General features: G+C 40.0%; 1 protein-coding gene across 4 annotated transcripts in view; it reads right to left on the bottom strand.

Annotated features, from left to right (window-relative positions):
- Positions 1–1417: 1417 nt before the first annotated feature.
- The window catches only part of LOC118966091 (transcription elongation regulator 1-like protein), a 213280-nt gene continuing 201352 nt past the window's right edge, over positions 1418–13345 (bottom strand). For 3 of the 4 annotated variants that reach the window (XM_036988689.1, XM_036988676.1, XM_036988681.1), the window contains 6 exons: positions 12823–12980; positions 10458–10542; positions 10034–10172; positions 8553–8645; positions 4830–4948; positions 1418–3047 (listed from right to left, as the gene is read on the bottom strand). In XM_036988689.1, the coding sequence (XP_036844584.1) occupies positions 2891–3047; positions 4830–4948; positions 8553–8645; positions 10034–10172; positions 10458–10542; positions 12823–12980 (751 nt within the window). In that variant the 3' untranslated portion in view covers positions 1418–2890. The remainder of the gene's footprint in view (positions 3048–4829; positions 4949–8552; positions 8646–10033; positions 10173–10457; positions 10543–12822; positions 12981–13345) is intronic. The other variant, XM_036988692.1, reaches the window with a different exon arrangement.

Here is a 13345-nt window from a genome sequence, read left to right on the forward strand (position 1 = left end):
ATTGTATGGAGTAAAAAATAATTTTATTTTGGAATGTAGTGAAGTAAAAGTTGTCAAAAATATAAAGAGTAAAGTACAGATACCCCCCCAAAAAACTTGTAGTACTTTCAAGTATTTTTTACTTAAGCACTTTACACCACTGGAAAATAGAGCTCTTTGGCCACGCACCCCAGTGGTGGGTTTGGCGTTGAAAGAAGACTATGATAAACAGAAAATAACTCCATACCTACTGTAAAATATTGTGGAGGGTCTTTGATGTTTTGGGGCTGTTTTACTTCCACTGGTCTTGCGGCCCTTGCTTAGGTCAACAGCATCATGAACTTAACCCAGAACCAGGATATTGTAGCCAAAAACCTCATTGCCACTGCTAGGAGGCTAAAACTTGGCCCCCAAGTGGATCTTCCAGGAAGACGATAACCCCAAGCAAATCAAATTCCACAAAGAAATGGTTAATTCACCACAAAATCAACATTTTGAAATGGCAATCTCAATCTCTGGATTTAAACCCCATTGAAAAGCTGTGGTTTGAATTGAAGAGTAAACTACTCTATAGATAGATGTAAACTATAGATAGATGTAAACTACTCTATATATAGATGTAAACTATAGATAGATGTAAACTACTCTATAGATAGATGTACTCTATAGATAGATGTACTCTATAGATAGATGTAGCTAGATGTTAACTATAGATAGATGTCAACTCTTTTTTCAGCGAGAGATAAAATAAGGTCCTGGCCTCTTTACAGAGATAGAGATTTCATTATTGTTTTGCTCAGTGATAACGGCACTAATGGTATTCCTTAATTCACAGCACCGTTAGGATAACCAACGTCTGGCTGCGTCCCAAAATGGCACACTATTCACTATACACACTCAAACACACTACTTTTGACCATAAAATATGCATTTTAATGGCAAGCATAGACGTGATAAATCTTGATCGGATCAGTGATTGGATCATCCCGATGGGATAATGACAACCACATGGGGCGGCAGGGTAGCCTAGTGGTTAGAGCGTTGAACTAGTAACCGGAAGGTTGTGAGTTCAAACCCCCGAGCTGACAAGGTACAAATCTGTCGTTCTGCCCCTGAACAGGCAGTTAACCCACTGTTCCCAGGCCGTCATTGAAAATAAGAATTTGTTCTTAACTGACTTGCCTGGTTAAATAAAGGTAAAATAAATAAATAAAATAAATGTTAGCACCAGGTATAAACAGGGCTAGAGATACACTTCTAGGGTCCATCCTTAGATTATGTGTGATATGCATTGTCAATCTTCAAACTCCATTCTACTGTGCCCATCCATGCATATTGTGGTTATGAAGATGCTATGGGAGGACCCCAAAAGATCTTGTTCTCCATCTAATTATGAAAGCTATTGTATCATTGAGAAGAACCCACCTGACCGAAAAGGTCCATTTTAGAAGGTTTTAATTAATCAAACTCACAATCCCACAAACATTGCATGTTTAAATTAAAATAAATAAATGAGAAAAACAACATATAACACACATTTTAAAGACACTGTTTTGTACAGTAAACTGTATTATCTGTAAAATCCCAATGTTCAGAACCAAATGAACAGTCCTTTAGAATCTTTGCACAACGTCTTCGAACTGTTACAGAGAATGCACTACGTATGACTTTCACATTAACCACGGTTTAAATGACAAATAAGCAACAATAACTTATCCTTTTACATCATAAGAAGAACCCACATCATAATAAACATAACATATTTTTTTTTTGGGGGGGGGGACATTTACAAAATCCATCAATACACAATTACCATCCATTGATTCTCACAGATGCTGTGGAGAACCTTGTTTGAAATAGTTAGAAAATACCAATTGCTTTGCAGGATTGTTTTCTGTATATGTACATTATGTCTTTTATAATTGTGCATTGGACTGTGTGATTGTGTACACACATTGATATCTACATACAGGTCATGTGAAAACACAAAATAAATACAGAAATGATGCTCAATTCATGTTTGTCACTGTGACTCAAAACATGAGAAATGTTGAATTTCAATATATACAGTAGCTTCAATATGAAACAGTATTTCATTTCTGAGAGTTATCTGGATTACCTGCTTAGCATGTGGAGCCAAGCCATCTCTGACCCAGCTGACTGTAAATCTGGAGAAGAGTTGGAGTTTGCAAGGCAAATGACTGTCGGCTGCTTTCTCCCCTTTTAGACTGATTCCACAGGGATCCTGATACCTGTTCATTTGTGTTCCCCATGAAACTGCCGTCTCATTTATCAGACAGCTCTATCTATCCATTCATGGTATTCTGTATTCTGAGAGGCCTATTTCACATCCTGATGCCTCATCATACCTCCTCAACTCATCTTCCTCAGCCTCATACCTCCTCATCTCATCTTCCTCAGCCTCATACTTCCTCATCTCATCTTCCTCAGCCTCATACTTCCTCATCTCATCTTCCTCAGCCACATACCTCCTCTTCTCATCCTCCTCAGCCTCATACCTCCTCATCTCATCTTCCTCAACTCATCTTCCTCAGCCTCATACTTCCTCATCTCATCTTCCTCAGCCTCATACCTCATCATCTCATCTTCCTCAGCCTCATACCTCCTCATCTCATCTTCCTCAGCCTCATACTTCCTCATCTCATCTTCCTCAGCCTCATACTTCCTCATCTCATCTTCCTCAGCCACATACCTCCTCATCTCATCTTCCTCATCCTCATACTTCCTCATCTCATCTTCCTCAGCCACATACCTCCTCTTCTCATCCTCCTCAGCCTCATACCTCCTCAACTCATCTTCCTCAACTCATCTTCCTCAGCCTCATACCTCCTCATCTCATCTTCCTCAGCCTCATACCTCCTCATCTCATCTTCCTCAGCCTCATACCTCCTCATCTCATCTTCCTCAGCCTCATGCGGTTCTCTTTATCTCTCTTCTTTAACCCATTGATGAATTGGTTGAAGAAGTGCTCTTGGTCTTTCTTCTTCAGCACTTGCTTGAAGCGCTGGTCACGGCCGTACTTAACAGAAAAGTCTTTGAAAGTTGACCTGGAAATAGAGAAAAGAAGAGATCAGGGAGGGAGGGAGGGAGGGAGGGAGGGTCTTCACAGGTTTAAATTTGGTAAAGACTAGAGCTACTCGGTTTTATGATTTTTTAAAATTGTTAGACAATTGTGGTTTTGAGACACGCAAACATGCATAACTGTAGTTAACATTTTAGAGAAGCTCTAAAATTGTATTTTTATTTTTTTATATAATATAATCAGTTATTAACAACAGTTATGAAAAGGAATAAGCAAGATTTATGACAAGTTAAATGAAGCCATAGAATACAGAGAACTCTGTCCGCGGGGTTACAGTAGTCATCACCTAAAGAGAGAGGTAGTCAGGTGTAGAAGACGTAAGGTCATGAAGACAGAACACTCTTTGTTATCATCACTGTGGTTGATTAAAGGGGGAAATGACAAGCCACAACATGCTGACAACAAGCAATCCTCTGATCCATCAGCTTATTTCAGTTTTAAATGATATAGTCTTGAGGAAGAAAAAAAATCCCTTTTCCTCTTATCCGAAGTCGACACCTAATATTTTACTCTTCTTAGACTAACTTGATCAATGTTGTGAATTTAACGTTGTTATTTGATTTGTTGAGCTTGATGTAAAAGGCATTCGTAATGCATTGCTCATCTATACAGGTTCGATTTAACTAGTGTTGGGATATGAAGTTGTTACAAGTTAATATTGGATTATAAACAGGACCAGTCAAAAGTTTGGACACAACTACTAATTAAAGGGATTTCCTTTATTTTTTAAACTATTTTCTGCATCAAAACTACGAAATAACACATATGGAATCATGTAGTAACCAAAAAAGTGTTAAACAAATCTAAATATATTTTAGATTTGAGATTCTTCAACATAGTCACCCTTTGCCTTGATAACAGCTTTGCACACTCTTGGCAATGGACATTAGACCGGTGGAAATCTGTTCACCTTGTCTTTGTGAGACGCAGAGTAGGTGAACGGATGATCGCCGCATGTGTGGATCCCACCATAAAGCATGGAAGAGGAGGTGTGATGGTGTGGGGGTGCTTTGCTGGTGACACTCTCAGTGATTTATTTAGAATCCAAGGCACACTTAACCAGCATGGCTACCACAGCATTCTGCAGCGATACGCCATCCCATCTGGTTTGAGCTTAGTGGGACAATCCTTTGTTTTACAACAGGACACTGACCCAACACACCTCCAGTCTATGTAAGGGCTATTTGACCAAGGAGAGTGATGGAGTGCTGCATCAGGTGACCTGGCCTTCACCATCACCCAACCCAAACCCAATTGAGATGGTTTGGGATGAGTTGGATCGCAGAGTGGATGAAAAGCAGTCAACAAGTGCTCAGCATATGTGGAAACTCCTTCAAGAAGGTTGGAAAATAACTCCAGGTGAAGCTGGTTGAGAGAATGCCAAGAGTGTGCAAAGCTGTCATCAAGTCAAAGGGTGTCTCCTATGAAGAATTTAAAATATAAAATATATTTTCATTTGGTTACTACAATGTACATGATTCCACATGTGTTATTTCATAGTTGTGATGTCTTCACTATTATTCCACAATGTAGAAAATAGTACAAATAAAGAAAAACCAACGAGTAGTTTGAGTCCAAACTTTTAGTATGAAGCTATTTAGTATGAAGCTATTTAGTATGAAGCTATTTAGTATGAAGCTATTTAGTATGAAGCTATTTAGTATGAAGCTATTATGAAGCTTAGTTGAATAGTTAAGTCCCCTACTGTACTTGCAAAATCTATTACACAGTTAGCTTCAGGTTTTACCTGGATGTGATTTTCGACTCCTCTAGAAGTTTTCTATACTGGTCTTTTGCTTGCAGCAGTTTGCTCTGTTTCTCCTTGTGTTCTTCCTTCATCCTCACTTTGACAAACTGCTCAAACACCTGGAGATGAGGAACGCAGTCATGATTGGCACAAGAAAAATGACTTTGAAGATCATTTTCAAGACAAAGACGACGGCTGTTTCCTAATCCTCTTTACTGTCGACTTAACTCCTCTCCCGTTCACTGACAGGATCAAATCAAATCAAATCGTATTGGTCACATACACATGTTTTTCAGATGTTATTGGTCACATACACATGTTTTTCAGATGTTATTGGTCACATACACATGTTTTTCAGATGTTATTGATCACATACACATGTTTTTCAGATGTTATTGGTCACATACACATGTTTTTCAGATGTTATTGGTCACATACACATGTTTTTCAGATGTTATTGATCACATACACATGTTTTTCAGATGTTATTGGTCACATACACATGTTTTTCAGATGTTATTGGTCACATACACATGTTTTTCAGATGTTATTGGTCACATACACATGTTTTTCAGATGTTATTGGTCACATACACATGTTTTTCAGATGTTATTGGTCACATACACATGTTTTTCAGATGTTATTGGTCACATACACATGTTTTTCAGATGTTATTGGTCACATACACATGTTTTTCAGATGTTATTGCGGGTGCAGCGAAATGCTTGTGTTTCTAGCTCCAACATTGCAGTAATATCTAATAATTCACAACAATACACAGACATATAAAAGTAAAATAATGTAATTAAGAAATATATAAATATTTGTACAAGCAATGTCAGAGTCTGGAGTACAGTATATGTGCAGTATATGTAATGGGATGTATAGACATTAGGGACAGTATGTGGATATAACATGCAGTATATCTGAAGAATACTTCAGAGCAATAGTTGAATAGGATGGCCTTGACTAGAATACAGTATATACATATGAAATGGGTAAAACAGTATGTAAACATTAATAAAGTGACCAGTGTTCCATGTCTATGTACATAAGGCAATGCGTCAGGTAGCCTAGTGGTTAGAGCGTTGGACTAGTAACCAAAAGGTTGCAAGATAAAATCCCCAAATTGACAAGCTAAAAATTTGTCATTCTGCCCATGAACAAACCCACTGTTCCTAGGCCGTCATTGTAGATACGAATGTGTTCTTAACTGACTTGCCTAGTTAAATGAAGGTAAAATGCAACATGACAAAAAACCTCAACAATTCATCCCAAAGATTTTTTGTTGAGTTTACTAACATAATGCTTTCACCAAGGACAGGACACAAATGACAGTAATGATATAATGGGAGCAAATCCATTAGGGGTGTGCTAAACTGACCGTACTCGTATTCCTAATCCTATCCATAAATTAACACTTGAAAGTCAGATCGGATTTGCCTAAGTAGATGTTATCAGAACACCTATCTCCCTGCATGTTTAGAGACCAAACAACTGCAGATTAGGAGCAGCGTGCAGAGCGGTATGTGTCTGTGTCCTCAACTTGCAGATGGCCAACATAAACGTTTGCTGTCACTCAGTTAGGATGAACATCGGCGGGTCATCTTTTTTTCGCTACCCTTGGTTAGATATTATGCTCATTGATAGCTTGTTAGATATTATGCACATTGATAGCTTGTTAGATATTATGCTCATTGATAGCTTGTTAGATATTATGCACATTGATAGCTTGTTAGATATTATGCACATTGATAGCTTGTTAGATATTATGCACATTGATAGCTTGTTAGATATTATGCACATTGATAGCTTGTTAGATATTATGCACAGTGATAGCTTGTTAGATATTATGCACATTGATATCTTGTTAGATATTATGCACATTGATAGCTTGCTATATATTATGCACATTGATAGCTTGTTAGATATTATGCACATTGATAGCTTGCTGTATATTATGCACATTGATAGCTTATTAGATATTATGCACATTGATAGCTTGCTATATATTATGCACATTGATAGCTTGCTATATATTATGCACATTGATAGCTTGCTATATATTATGCACATTGATAGCTTGTTAAATATTATGCACATTGATAGCTTGCCGTATATTATGCACATTGATAGCTTGTTAGATATTATGCACATTGATAGCTTGCTATATATTATGCACATTGATAGCTTGCTATATATTATGCACATTGATAGCTTGCTATATATTATGCACATTGATAGCTTGTTAGATATTATGCACATTGATAGCTTGCTGTATATTATGCACATTGATAGCTTGTTAGATATTATGCACATTGATAGCTTGCTATATATTATGCACATTGATAGCTTGCTATATATTATGCACATTGATAGCTTGCTATATATTATGCACATTGATAGCTTGCTATATATTATGCAAATTGATAGCTTGTTAGATATTATGCACATTGATAGCTTGCTATATATTATGCACATTGATAGCTTGCTATATATTATGCACATTGATGGCTTGCTATATATTATGCACATTGATAGCTTGCTATATATTATGCACATTGATAGCTTGCTAGCTAGCAAATGTCCTCGCCATTGTGATTTATCACAGTAGCAGACAAACAGGAGGCAGCAGCAATCTAAAACAATCAGACCCAAACATGGGAGGAAGAGAAGTGATTGGCTGAAATTATGAAGCGAAGCAGTAGACAGAGAAACACAGCTTCCCCCTATCCAATCAGAATGACGTGATCAACGTACATTCCACCCTCCTTCTCTTTACAGACAAGCAAACTAGCCAATTGACTTATTTAGACCACATAGCACCTTGCACTTGATTGAAGGATGCACACAACCATCCCACATTTTTTTTTTGGGGGGGGGGGGGTCATGGATAATTACAAAAAATACTTGGATCATAATCGTATCATTACAATTGCCTGTTAGTTGTTCGTATTGTCTTACTTCGATGTACACCCCTAATGTCCATGCTGTCTTGTACTTTAAAGGTTAATTTGGATTGGTAATTTCTGAGTCAACCTCATTCACAATCTGTCAATCATGACCAATTAATCAATCATTAGTAATTATTTAATCATAGCAAATGATTAACTAATGATGAAAAAAATAAACCAATCATGACCAATTAACCAATCATGACCAACCGATGAATCAATCATGACCAATTAACCAATTATGACCAACCAATAAATAATCATGACCAATTAACCAATTATGACCAACCGATAAATAATCATGACCAATTAACCAATTATGACCAACCGATAAATAATCATGACCAATTAACCAATTATGACCAACCAATAAATAATCATGACCAATTAACCAATTATGACCAACCGATAAATCAATCATGACCAATTAACCAATTATGACCCACCAATAAATAATCATGACCAATTAACCAATTATGACCAACCGATATATCAATCATGACCAATTAACCAATAATGACCAACCAATAAATAATAATGACCAATTAACCAATCATGACCAACCAATAAATCAATCATGAACAATTAACCAATTATGACCAACCAATAAATAATCATGACCAATTAACCAATTATGACCAACCAATAAATAATCATGACCAATTAACCAATCATGACCAACCAATAAATAATCATGACCAATTAACCAATTATGACCAACCAATAAATAATCATCACCAATTAAAGGAGGACAACGAGCAGAGTTCACCTGTTTCCTCTCCTCTGCAGAGTTTAGCAGAAGATACCGTGGATCAAACACGATCTTGTGCAGTTCTTTCTCCCATGTGGAAAACGCTGAAACCTGAAGAGACGAGAAAACATATTTAAGAAAACATTCAGTACATCCAACCTGTGACATGATGTAGGTCTTTCCATCATTCATCCAACCTGTGACATGATGTAGGTCTTACCATCATTCATCCAACCTGTTACATGATGTAGGTCTTTCCATCATTCATCCAACCTGTGACATGATGTAGGTCTTTCCATCATTCATCCAACCTGTTACATGATGTAGGTCTTTCCATCATTCATCCAACCTGTTACATGATGTAGGTCTTTCCATCATTCATCCAACCTGTGACATGATGTAGGTCTTTCCATCATTCATCCAACCTGTTACATGATGTAGGTCTTTCCATCATTCACCCAACCTGTTAAATGATGTAGGTCTTTCCATCATTCATCCAACCTGTTACATGATGTAGGTCTTTCCATCATTCATCCAACCTGTGACATGATGTAGGTCTTTCCATCATTCACCCAACCTGTTACATGATGTAGGTCTTTCCATCATTCATCCAACCTGTTACATGATGTAGGTATTTCCATCATTCATCCAACCTGTTACATGATGTAGGTCTTTCCATCATTCATCCAACCTGTTACATGATGTAGGTCTTTCCATCATTCATCCAACCTGTTAAATGATGTAGGTCTTTCCATCATTCATCCAACCTGTTACATGATGTAGGTCTTTCCATCATTCATTCAACCTGTTACATGATGTAGGTCTTTCCATCATTCATCCAACCTGTTACATGATGTAGGTCTTTCCATCATTCATCCAACCTGTTACATGATGTAGGTCTTTCCATCATTCATCCAACCTGTGACATGATGTAGGTCTTTCCATCATTCATCCAACCTGTTACATGATGTAGGTCTTTCCATCATTCATCCAACCTGTTACATGATGTAGGTCTTTCCATCATTCATCCAATCTGTTACATGATGTAGGTCTTTCCATCATTCATCCAACCTGTGACATGATGTAGGTCTTTCCATCATTCATCCAACCTGTTACATGACGTAGGTCTTTCCATCATTTCGTGTTTTTTGCTGCATTTGCAGTTGCTGGTCCCTGTGTCCCTTGATGATTAGTTGCACTACAGGGATTTTGAGTCCCCATATTGCCACTTTGAAAAGTATGGTTTAAATTCCTTACTCATGGAAAACTGTTAGAATCAAGGTCCGACCCCTGTGGCTTCATTTAGAAATGCAGCCCCAAATCTTGCTTTTTTTTTTTTACCAATTGATCTTTTGACCAATCAGATCACGTCTGAAAAACATCTGACGTGATTGGTCAAAAGACCAATTTAGTGGAAAATAAATATCAGAATTGGGCTGCCTGTCTAAACGCAGCCTAAAGTGCATTTGATTTTTGTATTCCGTTCAATATGCCTTTACCCCTCTTTCAAGGAGCATGTCCCTGAAGTGTGTGATGCGGAGCCCTAAGGGTAGAACAGTCCGATGAGGGGGAGAGTCACATGTCTCTGAGCCTGCCCTCTCTCTCAGGTCCTCATTACCATCCGCAGGTTCCTCCAGTCTGAGGAGGACAGAGACAAACAATCAGTCCTAGGATGCATCTCAAAAAGGAAACTCTATTCCCTAGATAGTGATCTCCTCTTGACCAGGGCCCAAAAGGCTTTGGTCAAAACTAGGCTACTGAACTGTACAGTGGTATTTGTACAGTACAGTATTGTTTATTTTTTATTTATTTTTTACAAAAAAATACTTCAAAATGAGATTATTATTCTGTAGAGAAGTATCATTGTAATGTTAAACTATGAGTATGGTTAAGATGGGGGGGGGAAATAACTTTGACACTCACTTGTTCCTCTTGGTTTTTGAATAATGTTCATCTTCATCATCAGCATCATCGTCATCGGCAGACGGAGAGTTAGAACCATCCTCTGCTGAGATAACGGACACACAGACAGAAGCATAGCACACATCCTTTTTTTCGAGTGGACTCCAACAGACGCATAGTGTAACAAACATCCTTTTTCAATGGACTCTGTCTTCATATAATTGGTCATTAAAAACCACTGTGAGAGAGAACCTATCAGACTAGAGTAGCATTACTGCTCATCGTCTTATCAGCCATAAGTCAATGTTCAGTTCATCGGGGGTTGTCCACATATTTACCAAAGTTAATTTGCCAGACATGCTTTGTTGGAACAGTGAGGTTCGGGTATAAGGTCATCGATACATAATCAGCTGGTAACTGCAATAAGGCTAAATCAATAAAGACAACCCGACCTCTGGGAAATCTAGTCCGGGGAGATATCATCGCTGACAAGATCCAATGTAATCCAATATTTACAGAGCCAGCCACACACAGGACTTCCATATGATCTATTCTAGTGGAACACAAAAGAGATGGGGTGCATCCCAAATGGGACCCTAATACCTATATAGTGCACTTCTTTGGACCGGGGACCATAGGTAATAGGGTGCCTTTGGACCAGGGACCATGGGTAATAGGGTGCCATTGTACCAGGGCCCAAAGGGAATAGGGTGCCATTGGACGAGGGCCCATTGGGAATAGGGTGCCATTGGACGAGGGCCCATTGGGAATAGGGTGCCATTGGACGAAGGCCCATTGGGAGGAGGGTGCCATTGGACCAGGGCCCATTGAGAATAGGGTGCCATTGGACGAGGGCCCATAGGGAACAGGGTGCCATTGGACAAGGGCCCATAGGGAAAAGCATGCCATTGGACCAGGGCCCATAGGGAATAGCATGCCATTGGACCAGGCCCATAGGGAATAGCATGCCATTGGACCAGGCCCATAGGGAATAGCATGCCATTGGACCAGGGCCCATATGGAATAGGGTGCCATTGGACCAGGGCCCATAGGGAATAGGGTGCCATTGGACCAGGGCCCATAGGGAATAGTGTGTCATTGGACCAGGGCCCATAGGGAATAGCATGCCATTGGACCAGGGCCCATAGGGAATAGCATGCCATTGGACCAGGCCCATAGGGAATAGCATGCCATTGGACCAGGACCACAGGGAATAGCATGCCATTGGACCAGGGCCCATAGGGAATAGCATGCCATTGGACCAGGCACATAGGGAATAGGGTGCCATTGGACCAGGGCCCATAGGGAATAGGGTGCCATTGGACCAGGGCCCATAGGGAATAGCATACCATTGGACCAGGGCCCATAGGGAATAGTGTGTCATTGGACCAGGGCCCATAGGGAATAGCATGCCATTGGACCAGGGCCCATAGGGAATAGTGTGTAATTGGACCAGGCCCATAGGGAATAGGGTGCCATTGGACCAGGGCCCATAGGGAATAGCATGCCATTGGACCAGGGCCCATAGGGAATAGTGTGTCATTGGACCAGGGGTCATAGGGAATAGCATGCCATTGGACCAGGGCCCATAGGGAATAGCATGCCATTGGACCAGGCACATAGGGAATAGGGTGCCATTGGACCAGGGCCCATAGGGAATAGGGTGCCATTGGACCAGGGCCCATAGGGAATAGCATGCCATTGGACCAGGGCCCATAGGGAATAGTGTGTCATTGGACCAGGGCCCATAGGGAATAGCATGCCATTGGACCAGGGCCCATAGGGAATAGTGTGTAATTGGACCAGGCCCATAGGGAATAGGGTGCCATTGGACCAGGGCCCATAGGGAATAGCATGCCATTGGACCAGGGCCCATAGGGAATAGTGTGTCATTGGACCAGGGGTCATAGGGAATAGCATGCCATTGGACCAGGGCCCATAGGGAATAGTGTGTCATTGGACCAGGCCCATAGGGAATAGCATGCCATTGGACCAGGGCCCATAGGGAACAGGGTGCCATTTAAAATGCAACCATGAGATGGTTTCACATCCTAAAGGTTCCACGTTCCATTCCTGATCATCTCCTTCAATGAACAGAGACATCATGATCCTCTGGTGGTCTGTGATCGACAGGCAATGGAACTGACACACTGTATATAGGATCTAGTATATCAGACCATTTTATTGGCCTCCGTATTAACAGATCATTAAAAAACATGTTTATTAACATCATTAGAAAAATAGCGGACTAATAATGAGCTTCTCGGTTCCATCTAAAGCCACGGCCTGGTAAATACCCGCTTTAACATGAAGTAGAGTCCTAACGAGGCCCAACTAAACGGCGGGATGAAGACAAGCCAACGGGGAAGAATTACCACAAACTTACTGGACAAAGAATCCTTTTTGCGTTTATGTGGAGGATCTTCTATAATCCTGTTGAGATCCTCTCCACGGTCCTTCAGATCTACCGGCTGATCCCAAACAGAGAGCTGTATCGTTGGGTTGAAGAAAAATACTCTGTCGTCCCCCGTCCACACCACACACCTGAGGAGAAATGATCATAATAATGTAAGGATGAGAGTTGAATTAGTCATGCCTGTCCGGTTCCCAACTGGTGTGTGTCAACGCAAGATAGCTGAGATGGTGTTTGCCTGTCAAGAATAAAATGTGTGTTTTGTAGACTAGAGAGCCAGTATGCTGCCTCTGTCAGGTCTTAACTTTTATTTTAAAGTTGATGCTCCACTCTCTGACCCCTTCAAACGTCACTCTGCAATAATAATAATAACATTCTAAACACACATCTCGGGAGAACGAGGGCAGAACCAGAAGTATTCTATGACATGATAAACACAGTATTACAGGAAATTATCTGGGGAGAAGAAGGGCAGAACCAGAAGGGTGCTAATTGC

This window comes from Oncorhynchus mykiss, chromosome 1, assembly GCF_013265735.2.
Source record: "Oncorhynchus mykiss isolate Arlee chromosome 1, USDA_OmykA_1.1, whole genome shotgun sequence".
NCBI classification, from domain to species: domain Eukaryota; kingdom Metazoa; phylum Chordata; class Actinopteri; order Salmoniformes; family Salmonidae; genus Oncorhynchus; species Oncorhynchus mykiss.